At 33.6% G+C, this 14,047-nt stretch overlaps 1 protein-coding gene across 1 annotated transcript in view; it reads right to left on the bottom strand.

The window, feature by feature from the left end:
- Positions 1–795: 795 nt before the first annotated feature.
- The window catches only part of CAAP1 (caspase activity and apoptosis inhibitor 1), a 44,874-nt gene continuing 31,622 nt past the window's right edge, over positions 796–14,047 (bottom strand). Inside the window, exon 6 of the mRNA XM_006189896.3 lies at positions 796–2,253. Coding sequence (XP_006189958.2) covers positions 1,907–2,253 — 347 coding nt within the window. The 3' untranslated portion in view covers positions 796–1,906. The remainder of the gene's footprint in view (positions 2,254–14,047) is intronic.

Here is a 14,047-nt window from a genome sequence, read left to right as displayed (position 1 = left end):
TTAGGCATTTCTAAAATAACCTTATTCCTATTCTCTAAAGCCATTCATTTTCAAAAAGCTCTCGTGTCTTTCAATGTCATGGAAAAAGAAAGAAATCAACAGAGAGAAAAAGTTGATTTTCCAAGGTAGGAATCTAAGTAGCCTCTAATTTGTTCAGCTCATTCTACCTCATATACACCCACTCTAGTCAAACGTCCTCCACACCACTCTGCACACTGAATAGGGCACACACATACAATGCTTCATGAAGGTGGTGACTTTAATCAGCTGCAAAGGACTCATCAGACTCTTTTCTCCTCCTATGTTTCATCACACAAATGTCATCTACTGCATTTTATAATTAGTAAGCAGCAGTGAGGTTTATTCCACATTACTTTGTTATTATTTTAACTTTTTGTTTCAGTTGAAATAGAAAAATGATTTTTTCATTGTGAAGCAGTAAATAGAATTATTTAAATCATATCCACGTTTATCAGCCTAAGAGAAGCATTTCAAATGATGCAGGCCTCTGTGCTTCATGAGAAAGATTCAGTGAGGAAAAAAAAAAAACCAGGATTACTGAAAAGCATCTTCAGGAACAACAAAAAATTGAATTTGTAACTGCAACCCCAGTGTTTCATGAAAACTATCTATTTCCATAAGAAACTCTTTAAAATTTACATTTAATTAAGCCAGCTAATAAAACACAACCCTTGTTTTGTGTATAAAGAAAATCCTCATACAATATTAACAGAGCATGGCTTATAAATAAAATATACTATATTTGTTAGCAAACATAAAAACAACAGTTCCAGATTTATATTTTAGCAAAAAAAAATTAATTTATTTTAAGTTAAGCATCTCGACCTAAATTTATTTTGGTATCAAACAACTACAATTAGTGATAGGGCAAAAAGCATCCGTAATTGTGGCAGGATGTTATGTACAAAAACTATACAAAATTAGATTAATTATAACATCAACTTACCAAAGCTTCCTGAATTAATTTTTTGGAAATGTATCAAAAGTCTTCAGATCCAGAATGATAGTCTTTATTTTTTAATTCATGGAATTATAGCACATCAGATTGTTAAGCAAAAACATCAGAAGAAAGCCAGTACGATAAAATAGTCTCCTTTTTCTAATAGCTTGGAATGTAAATGAAAATGTGTTCCCTTTTTATTGAAGGAAGAAAACTGAACAAAGTGTCCAATAATATCAAATACCTGTTAGAATGGCTTGTCTGCTGGAATTAAATAAAGTTGGGCAATTACTTCTACATTGTTAAAAACTGCCTTAAATTAAGTCTTTTTTTCCTTTTCCTTCTATAAAAAAAAAAAGCTTTTCTCAGCCATTTTGGATCTCTAAGCTTTATAACAAAACATGTTACTCAATTTTTTACTAGTAAATCCATACCCAAACCCAAAGAAGGCATCTCCAAGACAGTACATATTTTAAAAGTGCATATAAGCATAACTAAATGTCTCAAATTGTTAACAAACCTAGGAGCAATAATTTAATACTCTATTGCAAAATATAGGTAGCCTAAGAGCAACATGCTTGGTCAGTCCTTCTTAAACTTTTAGGTTTGATGTCAAAACATTTCAAAATAAGAAAAAAAAAACACCATGACTCTTTGCTAATGGCTTTTCAGATATTAAATTTGCAGATACAGCTAAATACTCCTCTAACAAAGTCTCCAGGTTATCCAATGATATCTGCTATGAATTCATAAAATAATAACATATATATATAATACAAAAGTAACAACACTAATAAGAATATATGTATTTTAGGCCTAAGATGAGTTTATCTAATAAGGGTTACATGAGAAATATCACGTAAGACCCAAAATAAACTTGAAATACAAAATTATATGATGTGGCTTTGCTCAAATACACCTAACATTCAGATTCAAGTTACATAACTAGGCTGGCTTTTTTATATCACCAGCTTTCATTAGGGCTTTAATAGCTCTTGCCCTCATCTCAAGTTCTAGCAGCTCCAGCTGCTGTGCAGAAGGCTGGACATCTTCTGGTGGAGGAACAGTCAGGGTGGCTGCTTTGGGTTCCTTTGGGCTAGACTCTGCCAGTCCCAGGATCTCATTCACACTTTTCTCAATGTCTTTCTCCAGGTCATCGATCTGGCCAGCTTCACTTTGGGCTGTATTTTCTGGGACCTCAGGAGCAGCTGCTTCTTCGTTGCACGGGCCTTCTATGTCGCTGTCATAAGCATCTGCATTTATACTGAGTACATCACTATCTTCCCCTTTGCCTGTAACAAACAAACAAACAAACAAACAAAAGGAAAGAACCATGTAACCTAGATGCCCTGGCCAAAATGTCTTTTCTATTTATGATGAAAGGACTGCTTTGACCCCACCTCCCACCATGGAGTCCCAAATACATTCCAAATCCCCATCCCACCCTCTTCTTCCCTGACTCCTCTCCCTTTTTTACTTTTTTAAACATTGTCATTTATTGACTACTTTGTGTCAAGTGGCAGATATTTTCATACTTTATTCATTTATATTAATGGAGGTACTGGGAACCGAACCCAGGACCTCATGCATGCAAAGCACACGCTCTACCACCCTACCAACTCCTCAGCTTTGAAAACAGATCTAATATAAAATTTGATGTATTTTTCATTCCAATTTAGTAGAACATGGAAGCACTGGGAAATGTATACCATCATATGGATGTTCATGATCAATTTTCCTAATTAAAATGTCATAACACTTTAGACATAATGAAGCTTTTACATTACAAAATGTTGACACTCTTTGGAAAGAGTATTGCTTACTACTGAAGAATTACAATTCCATTCTAGAAGGAGTTTAAAATATATATAAACTACAAAAAAAGAAAGATGTCACTGGCAAACTGACACTATGTGCACTGTAATTACCCCAAAGCTTTTCATATGCTTTTTCAAACACTTTGTTCTGAATCAATAAATTAAAGGAGAGTGTGCCTAAGGCCATTTTCTAAGATAAAATAACTTTTCATCAAGAGGATTTTGATTAATAAAGTTAGTACACCACAATTTTTTAAAAATGCATTTGTTATAAAACTTCCATAACTGATGATAAGGACTTGAATATAAACACAGATTGCAGCTCTCAACCACCTTGGCCTTGGACCATTACTAAAGTCCATGAGTCATTACAACTTTGAGTTGTTCTCTTATGCCTCCAATTTATTCATCTTTTAAATCCCTAACATGTTTTTCTAAAAGAAAGTAATGATCCCCCAAATGTTAGCTTTGTTAGTTTTCTTATAGTACAGATATCTTATTTATAAAACATAGATTGGCAGAAAATTCTGACAGTAGAATGTATTAACAATTCTTCTCCACGGATTTTAAAATGATTTACTGACCTTGACTTATTTGCCTACATCCTAAGTATTCAAAAACTACTCCCTATTCCAAAATTAAAGTGGAAAATGAATCAATAAATTATGTGTCCACAAATAGAACTTGTAAAAAAAAAAGTTCCAATCTTATTTATTTAATGCCAAAGAATATTTTAGCTATATCCTCTCAACAAATATTTCCAAATAGCTACAGAAAAATGAATATAGCCTTCCATGTAAAGAAATAATGCTTTATATAAATATACTAATTTGAGACAAAACAAGTTTAAGAAAAGAGGTGGTAAGTTGTTCATTGTCTCAAAAAGTTGATTTTCATGCCCAGCAGTCACTGCAAATTCTAAATCTGCAGTCACTGATTCTGAGTGAAAATAGGCAATCTGTTTAAAAGTTTTTAAAACAGAAGTTTTTGGGGAAATGTGATTTGTTTTCTCAGACTAGAAGTTGTTGCCTGCTAATGAATGAGGAGCAGAAGAATATAAAGAATCCGTGGGTGGGGAGAGAGGGAGAGTCTCAAAGTTGGCATACCTAAATTCTAATCCTTACTCTGCTATTAAGCACGTGATTCTGGGCAAATCTCTTGCCTTCTCAGAGTTTCTCTCCCATAAAAATTAAGGCAAATTGTCCTAAGATATCCCTAAAGTCAGTCCTTACACAGTAAGTTAAGTCTATATAAAAAGATATAAAATGGCAATACTTTAAACTATTTTCCTTTTTCCTCTGGTCTGTATACGTTCATTATTTCTCTTTTCTTCTGTTTTCCTGCTATCTTCCGTGGTAACCAACTTAATTCATACCCTAGTCAAACCCCGCACCAAAGTACCAAAAATTTTTTTAAATAACATACCAATCCATCTAGGTTCAGTATCTAGACAGTAAAATGAATCAATCACTATCTAAATTAATCACTGACACAGATGAATAAATGGAACAATTTATCAGAGAAATATTTGTTTATATTATTTAATGAGGCATAGTTATGAACATAGGATAAAACCATAAAGGGAAAACATTCTGGCAACTAAACAGGACACCCAACATTCTTTAAGTATTTTATTGACGAGGAGAAAAATTACAACTACAAAAGACCAGTCACTTTTAAAGTAATATATTTTCACCATTTAAAAAAGGGAGTGTACTACATAATAGGAAAAGCTAAAGTGCAATACCTTATTTTTATTATCATTTAAAACCTCAATGCCTGAGAGCTGCAGAAACTCCCTAAGCTAGACACAGGAAAACATTTTGTTTCAGGCTTGCTTTTTGTTAAAATAAAAGTTTTAATTACCCAAAGAAAGTAAACAAAGAATTATTTATCAAACATTTTGAGTAATAAGAATTAAAAAGAACTTTTAAGTTATGCTAGCATATTTAAATCTTCATAGGGCCTGTAATATCCCACTTGCTAATAACTCAAGTTATCAGTAAAGTTTTAATGCTTAAAATGAAAGCATATCTAATGTTATGAGTGACTGCATGCTTGTGAAACTTCATGATAGTGAGTTGTTAAATTAAATCAAAAGACAAACCCTAGAACATTAAATAATTAAGTATCTGTCTGAATTTCTGCTAAATATGGCACACTGAGCACACACATCTACTTCTCTTCTCTGCCAAGAACACACTGAAGTGATGAGAGATACTTAAAAACAACAGCATAAAAACTGTAAATTAAATGAGGATGAAACTAACAAGCATCAGCCCTTCCTTAGTAAAACACAATATGGAGAATCCACAAAGGAAAATAATCAACAAATAAATCTAAATAAAAATGTAAGACTTCTGAGAAAGAAAATACATTATAAATAAAATTATAAGACAGGGAAAACCTACAAGAAAATATTAGCAAAATACATTTTTTAAAAGGACAAATATGAGAATATATACAATCTCTAGGTATCATTAGAAATAACTAAAAACATGGACAAAGGACAGAAACAGGTTAAGCATTTCACAAGATATGAAATACAAAGGATCAATAAAAATGTAAGAAATGCTCAACATAATTTCTAATCAGAGAAATGCAAATTAAAACATTAAGATACTACTTTTTACTCATTAGTAAAAAATAGGAATTTTAGACATCTGGGAAAAAAAAATAAATTGGCAAGATGCCAAGATACATCGTTAAGTCAAAAAAGTAAGCCAAAGAGTAATAATCATACTTAGATTAAAAATAACATAAGTAAATTATTAATAGTGGCTTACTTCTGGGGAAGGAAATAAAAGTAGAAGGCAAGAGAAGAAAATGAGTTTTTCAATTTTGTTCTGTGAACAAAATATGTATTTCTTCAACCATTTCCAAGGCTATAATCTTGTAAAAAGTTTAAAAAGAAAAAAAAATTGTAATACTAGATAACAAGAAAGGGTATCATTCAAAAAGAAATTTTGCTGGATTTTTATGAAATGTAAGTAGGCAGGATGAAACTAACAGAAAAATAAAAGCAAAGGAAAACCACAGCCAAAGACACCACAGATAAGCGTAATTCTTTCTGAGAGAGTCTTGGAAGCAACGAAGAGTTGGCTTTGGAACAAATAACAAGATAATTAAATTAAATTCATTCAGAATAGTTGAGCCAGTTGTACCCTTGCTTCTTTCCCTTCCCTTCCGTGCCACATGCCCAAACACTCTACTAGGACGTCTACCGCATCCACTTACATTAAAGAGATCTGGTAGAGAACCGTATCTAAACAGCTATTGAAGAAACCCAAACCAGCTACCAGAAAAATTACAATCAATGAAGGACCAAGATGAACAAAGGAAGAAATAAAGAAAATTTAGGAATCCAAAGACAATCTACCAGAGGAGAATGGTTGGGGAATCTACTTAGTATCCTTAGAGAGTTTGAAATGGACATTAGCCATAAAACAAGTACATGGTGCAATGAAAAAGGACCAAAAAGCACAAAATGTTAGAGTTTAAAATTACAGTTAATCAAAAGTAAACATTCAATGGTTGCTGGAAGATAGTGTTTACAGAAAGCTTCTCAAAACATAGAAAAGAAATAAAAATATATTTAAAATATGTAATAAAAGTTAAGAGATGAGGATGAATAACTCACAAGTCCAACAACCTAATGTAATTAATTCAACAAATATTATTTGGCACCTAGTATGTACAAAATACTGTTTTAAACACTGAAGAAACAGCAGTGAACAACAACAACAAAGTCCCTGCCTTACCAGTAAGTCACAGAAGAGACATTATAAATAAATATCAGGTGCTATGGAAAAAAAAAAAAAGCTGGATAAGAAGATAGTAGCAGAATGCTGTCACAAAGAATGATCATTGTGATCTGATACCGTCTAACAGTTGAGCAGAGACTTGAATAAGGCGACAAGACAAGTTAGAAGACAAGAAGAGAGCCCGTGGAGAGGGAAAATAAAGGAAGAAGAGAAGAAAAGTGATCTGAGATGAAAAAAGTCTTTACACTGAAAGGGTTTGTCAAGAGCATCACACCTAAGAAACACCCTGTCAGATACCAGAACTCAAGGGGAAAAAAATCTTAAAAATTCCCAGAGGGAGAAAAAATAATTTCCAGGAAAGGATAGCCTCAAGGAATCAAGAGTATTCTTATCAGCCATTATGGACAATATACCCTAATGGCTACTAACATGATCACAAAAGAGGAGTAATGACATACTGTGTGCCTCAAGGACACAACATTGCTTCTAAATATTCTTGACAAAAAACTGAACATGAATCTGATCAAGCCTCCATTTCTAACTACAATCAGCAAATTCAAACAGAAACTCTTGACAACCGTGTTTCTTCAAGCAGTAAACTACAAAGGGAGAGAGGGAGAGAAGGGAGAGCATACAGATTAAAAAGAGACTTAGTATCAACCAATTGCAATGTAGGGATCTTATTTGGATCCCAATTCTTACAAATACAGTTTAAAAAATACTGTAAGGCAACCAGAGAAATTTGAACGTTGGGTATCTCAGGGTTAAAAATATATATCACTGTTTTGTAACCCCTAATGAAATAATGGAAGTAGACAATACTAAATAGCTACTAAAGCCACTTAGGTGCAAGGCTGACAACCCCTGAACCAACAGATAAATCTTAATATCACAGTACCACCAATGAATACAACCAGGTTAAGTAAGAACACTTTCTGAATATTACCTGATGATTTAAGAAATGTTACTTCTTAAGGTATTATAGTTATGTTTAAAAACCAAGTTCTTATCTTTAAGAGATATATTGATACAGAAATATTTACAAAGAAAGGGACTGAAAACAGATGTAGGATTTGCTTTAAAATAATCTAACAGTGGGAAGCAGGTAGAGGTATAGGTGAAAAAAGATTAGACACAGGTAGATGATGGTTGAAGATGTAGCTGAGTAGATGGGAGTTAATGTTTCTATTTTCTTTCCTATTTTTGTTTGAAAATTTCCAAAATAAAGTTTTTTTAAAGTTGACTTTCATTTAGAAACATGAAACATCTTTGAAAACAGTTTAAAATATCTATGTCCTGGAGGAGAAAATGAGAAAATCAAAATCCAAGATTTCTACCAAACAATCATACAGCTGGTTATTAAAAAGGTTAAACTATTTTACTTTGTTTTCTCTTTTAATTAGTTTTTCTCATCTGATTTTAAGCTATTCACGTTCAGTGGTTATGCTATTTAGAACAACACATTTTACCACCCTTCCCTCTAGAATCTTAACTCTCCAAGGCCTCCAGTATTACCCATCTGCTGAAATCTCACTATTAACGAAACCTATGATATATTGGATAGCAATGCCATGTCTCCATCGATTTCTTTTCTTAGGCTGCAGAAAATTTTGGTTTTACAAAAGTTTAAGTTATAAAGGACACACTTTTAATATATTCTAACTGAAGAAAGTCAGCTTGATAACTTTTAACAGTTTTAGTGAGTTCCAGCCTTTTCAAGAAACCAACACTTTATTTTCTGAAAAAGAAACAATTATTTTTTAACATACAAGAACAATTTTTTCTGTAGCTTTCAATCTTTCTCTCAGTAAAACTAATAGAACTTGGGTATTTTTTTTTAATGTAGTATTTTAAACTACTTATTTCAATTTAAGTGCATCATGTTAACCATCATATTCAAAATTTAATCATGGCATTAACCATTCATTACTCATAAAGAAGAAAATGCAAATAATTTAACATAGAAAAAGTGTCTAGAATTCTACTACCAAACCTCTTGAACTATCCACTGAAATTCTGGATAACTGAGTGTTACTAGCCTGGAGATCTAACTTTTAAGAACCACAAATTCAGACATTACTCCAAGAATCAATAAATATTCACTCAGTATCTATTACATACGCCAAGGTGATGCTGTAAAGGCCACAGAAGAAGTAAGCCTTACAAAATGCCACAGGTAGGGTAGGCCAAATATATGTGGCAAGATTTAAGACATAAGTTTTGCCTTTCTTCATGGTGCTTGTCTATGCTTAAAATATGAACATCATACTTTAAAGTGCTAAACTGTGCAATATAAAATATAACAGAATTTCAGAATATATACAGCGATAGAGAAAAGTCAAGGAGATCTTTACAGACGTGTTACATAAAGTAGGTCTTAGACTCCAACAGGTGATATTGACAGGAGAGGAAACTCCCAAGTGTGAGGGACAGAATGGACAATGGCAAAGTGCTAGATCTAAACGCAGGACAACATGTGAGCCTAACAGAATAAAATACACACATAAAATATATAAAAGGGTAGTATCCAAAATTGTCACCTCTGAAGAGATTGCCATCCTAGGACAAACAGTGCAGTAGGGACCTCCTGCCAGCCTTTTACAGTCAATCAGGTTAAGTGAATATTTTGGGGTCATACAGGGGCACAATAAAAGGTTAACACAAGAGAGATTCCTGACTATAATCCTTCCTCCAGTAATCTCAAAGTAAACAGGAAGAAAATATTTTAAAGTGTCATTTATCATTTCTCCTACCAACTGGGTCAAAGAGAACAAATGTTTGATATCAAAATCTAAGAATAAATATAAACACACACAAAGGGGGTGGGGAGAAAGGAAGACAGAATAGCTGTTTTAGTACTCATATTTATAAGCACCAGAGTTTAGAATCAGGCAACTATTCTCCCAAAAGATCTGTTGGAACTTACTCATTTAACAGGGCATCACACCCAAATATTCTCTGCTAGTAACACTTCAGTGCTCCACAATCTGCCTATCCAAGGAAGATGTGTCCAAACTCATCTACTTCACAAACTGCTGTATTTCCTGTGGCATTGCTTAGCCTGCTTAAATATAAACAGGAGCCTAAAAAAGATATACTAAAGACTTGATTCTAGTTTTAGATAATGTAAAGCAATCCTTTATATACTAATGTAGTAAGCACCTAGTCATTAGCACTATGCCAAAAAAGTGGTAGTTCTGTTTCATAAAGCCTAGAAATCCTACCCTAAAACTAAAAACATTTTCATTAAAGAAGTAGGAACGGTAATGAAAACTGTCAGCTTCACCCTAATTCTTTCCATAAAAGAAAGTATGCAAAATGGAAGTAGTGGGAGCCTTTGGAAAAAATAACTGTCACCTTAGACTGAATAGTATTAAAAGTGGAAAACACAGTAAGAAGTGTCCTATATGTTTCCAAAATGGTTGGAGAAAAGATATGAATAATCTCATGGAGAGGACAGTTCAAGAGGGCAGAAGGATGCTCAAAAATAAAACCCTATCCAGGTGGGGAGGCTATAGGTCAAGTGGTAGAGTGTGTGCTTAGCATGCACAAGGTCCTGGGTTCAATCCCCAGAATCTCCATTAACAAATAAATAAATAACCCTAGTTACCTCCCATGCCAAAAAGAAAACAAATAAATAAATGATAACGCATTTTTTAAAAAACCCTGTCCAAACATTAATTATCAAAATGAGGAAATAATCCAAAGAAATATAAGCTACTCACTATGATAAACATATATTTTACAAAGGGCACATAATGAATGATTAATATAAAAGACTGGTATGAATCTATACAAGTAATACAAACAAAGCTGAAGGCTAAGTGAAACAAACAGACAAACAAAAATAACTCAGTTTTGTTAAGACTAGAAAGAAAAAACAAGCTTGGAAGCAACTCTCTCTTTGGGGTAGGTGGTAGAATGTTAAAGGGTAAATGTAAGTAATACTGTATTTCACTTCTTTTTAAGAACAATGTACATACTGGACAGGGTAGAAGAGAATAAAAGAATTCTTTCAGTCATCTATTCATCCATTTACTCATTCAAAATAGTATGAGTACACACTACAGACAAGCATTGAAAACTTAAAGGCTCCTAAGACATAATCCTTTGCCTTACAGTACCTAAATTTAGGTAATCATACATGTTTCTTGAATTTAAAACAATTATTAATTATTGGTCAGTGTCATAAAAGAAGTAAATAAGCAGGCAACAGTGGTATAAATGAGGTGATAATCAATTCTATAGTAAGGGCTGTGAGAGAAAAGGTGAGGCGAGCATAAGTAGGTTAGGGACATCTTCACCAATTTGATCTTAAAGAGATGTTTGATTTTTTTTTAACATTTTTTATTGAGTTATAGTCTTTTTACAATGTTGTGTCAAATTCCAGTGCAGAGCACGAATTTTTCAGTTATACACGAACATACACATATTCATTGTCACATTTTTTTTTCGCTGTGAGCTACCACAAGATCTTGTATATATTTCCCTGTGCTATACAGTATAATCTTGTTTATCTATTCTGCATATGCCTGTCGGCATCAACAAATTTTGAACTCACAGTCAGTCCCTTCCCACCCCCCACCCCCTTGGAAACCTATGCAGAATAGATAAACAAGATTATACTGTATACAGAAAGAAAGAAAAAAACATAGCTAAACAGAAACAGACTCACAGACATAGAAGAGATGTTTAATCTTAAAGAGCAAGTAGTTTGACCTAAATAAGAGTATCCCACTGGTGGGAATAAGTATAAATCTCAGATTTGAACAAATTGCAAGACAGGTATTACAACTTGTAGTCACAACTGATAGATTTCCATACATATTCTGACATATGCTGTGAACTAGATACATGATACAGCAACATAGCTCTGGTTTTCAAAAAAAGGTGACTTATATAAGACTACAGTATAGTAAAGCCTGACATCAATTCCTAGTAAGACTCTAGGTTTATTAGGAGGTTTATGAGCTCTGAAAAAAGTAGTGTTAATTAGTTTAGACAGATCAGGTAGCATTTGATCAGGGATCTAAATGATGTGTGAAGACCCTTATGGTTATCTTGGGGAAGAGCACGCAGGCAGGAGGAAACAGCAAAAGCAAAGTGCTTAGAGTGGAGAGGAAAGCAAAGATGAAGGACAGGAGTAAGCAAGGGGGAAATTGACAGGTAACATCACATGGTACCACATCACACCATGTTATCACATGGTACTAGCCATAGGAAGGAAGGACTTCAGATTTTGCTCTGAGATAGGAAGCTACTGGAAGGCTTTGATAAGAACAGTGACATGATCATTCTTATAGGTTAAAATAATTGCTCAGACTGCTGTGTGCAAAAAAAGACTACAGAATAGCACAGACAGAAATACAGGGATCACAATGCTCTAAGAATCAACACCAGAATAATATGGCTAAAAAGAGGTTTGAAGTGGTTGGATTCTGAATATTTTGAAAGTATAGCTGGCAAGTTTTGTTGACAGACAAGAAAAGACGCAAGAATAAGTCCAAGATTCTTGGTCTGGATCTTTGGAAGAATGTAATTGCTATTTATGAAGATGGAGAAGATTGTAGAAGCATGATTTCAGGTTTGTTTATTGTTTGTTTGTTGCTTTGGAGGGGGGATCATGGAAGGATCTAGAATGTATTCTAGGACATATTAATTTCTAAGATGCTTATTCAACATCTAATAAGTAAGCTGGATATTACAAATGTTGGAAAGAGGTCTGAACTGCAGAAATAAATCTGCAGTTGCCAGCCTTGAAACTATATAAGATCACTACCAGGAATGTAGCAAAGAGAAAAAGTACAGAGAATAAGTCCTGGGACACTCACTCTTTAGAAGTCAAGTAGAGGAGAGCATAATGCAAAGGAGACTGGGAATAAAGACCAGTGTCAGGGAAGGGGGGACAGTCAATGGTGCCAAACATGGCTGGTAGGTCAACGTGAGGACTCAGCAATGACCAGAGAAATAGCTGCTGGCAGGAGTACACTAGAGAGGGGGCACTGATAAAGGAAACAACTACAGGTACCAAAAGGGAATATGATCACTATACAAATAGAGGGGCTGGTCCCAGCAACACAGAGAGTTTGGCCATTTTAATAGGAAGGAAGGGGACTGTATAAGTTCAGGAACAAATAGATAGGAAAAATTAATTTACACATCTGTTTTCCTTTATTGTTCCTGGTTATTTTCAAGCCAGGACACGTTTTATTTATCTCTCTATCCCCAGTGCCTAACACAAAACAATTATTTTGTTGGAAGAAAGGACCAGCTTCAAAATTTGAAGAGACATCATTTAGAAGAGGTATTATATTCATTTTCTATAATCCAAAGAACACAGAAGGACCATATGGGCAGAAGTTACATAAAGGCAGAGTATGATTCAATATAGAGACACTTTCATAAATTAGAGACAGCCAGGATGATATTTAGGTGATGAAGCAGAAATCATTAACAACAATAAAAATGGTATAAATAATTATAAGAGTTGATATTTATTGAAAAGCACTTACTATGTACTAAGCCCATCTCTAAAGCACTTTACGTACATTAATCCATTTAATCTTTATGCCACCATAATTCAATAGTCACTCATTATCTCTTTTATAAATGAGGAAACTGAGGGACGGACAGTTTAAGTAACTTGACGCAGTTCATACAACTAAAGTGGCAGAACCAAAATTCAAACCCAAGTATATTTTGAAAAATCTATGCATTGAAACCTTCTATTACTGCCTCCCAGATCTTAACAGAATCAGAACAATCACAAAACCTTCACAAATTAGAATGTCGGTTCAGGTTGAACATATCTTCTTCTTGTGTGTCTCTTTTACCCAACTAAGTAAATATAACACGTAGGAGACAAAGACCTAAAAAGTGCTTCTTAAATGTGAATAAATATTAAGAGAATAAAAAGACAAGCCACAGACTCGGAGAAAATATTTGCAAAACATATCTGATAAAGGACTGGTATACAAAAAATATAAAGAACTCTTAAAACTCAATAATTAGAAAACAGCCAAATTTTAAAATGGGCAAAAGATCTGAAAAGACAAATTAACCAAAGAAGAGATACAGATGGCAAAGAAACATATGAAAAGATGCTCAACATCACATGCCATTAGGATATTGCAAAGTAAAACTAGTACCAATTAGAATGGCCAAAATCCAAAACACTGACAGCACCAAATACTAGCAAGGAAGTAGGACAACAGGAACTCTGATTCATCACTGGTGGGAATGGAAAATGGTACAGGGCTGTTTCTTACAAAATTTAACTTGGTATTTACCCAGAATTGAAAACTTGTGTCCACACAAAAATCTGCATACAAATGATTATAGCAGCTTTGGTCATGACTGCCAAAACTTGGAAGCAACCAAGATGTCCTTCAATAGGTGAATGGATAAGCAAACAACAGTACATTCAGGCAATGGAAGATTATTCAGCAATAAAAGAAATGAGTTATCAAACCATAAAAAGACATAAAGGACCTCAAATGCATATT

The sequence above is a fragment of the Camelus ferus genome, chromosome 4, assembly GCF_009834535.1.
Source record: "Camelus ferus isolate YT-003-E chromosome 4, BCGSAC_Cfer_1.0, whole genome shotgun sequence".
NCBI classification, from domain to species: domain Eukaryota; kingdom Metazoa; phylum Chordata; class Mammalia; order Artiodactyla; family Camelidae; genus Camelus; species Camelus ferus.
Note: the sequence above shows the minus strand (reverse complement) of the source record. Positions and strands in the feature narration are given on the sequence as shown.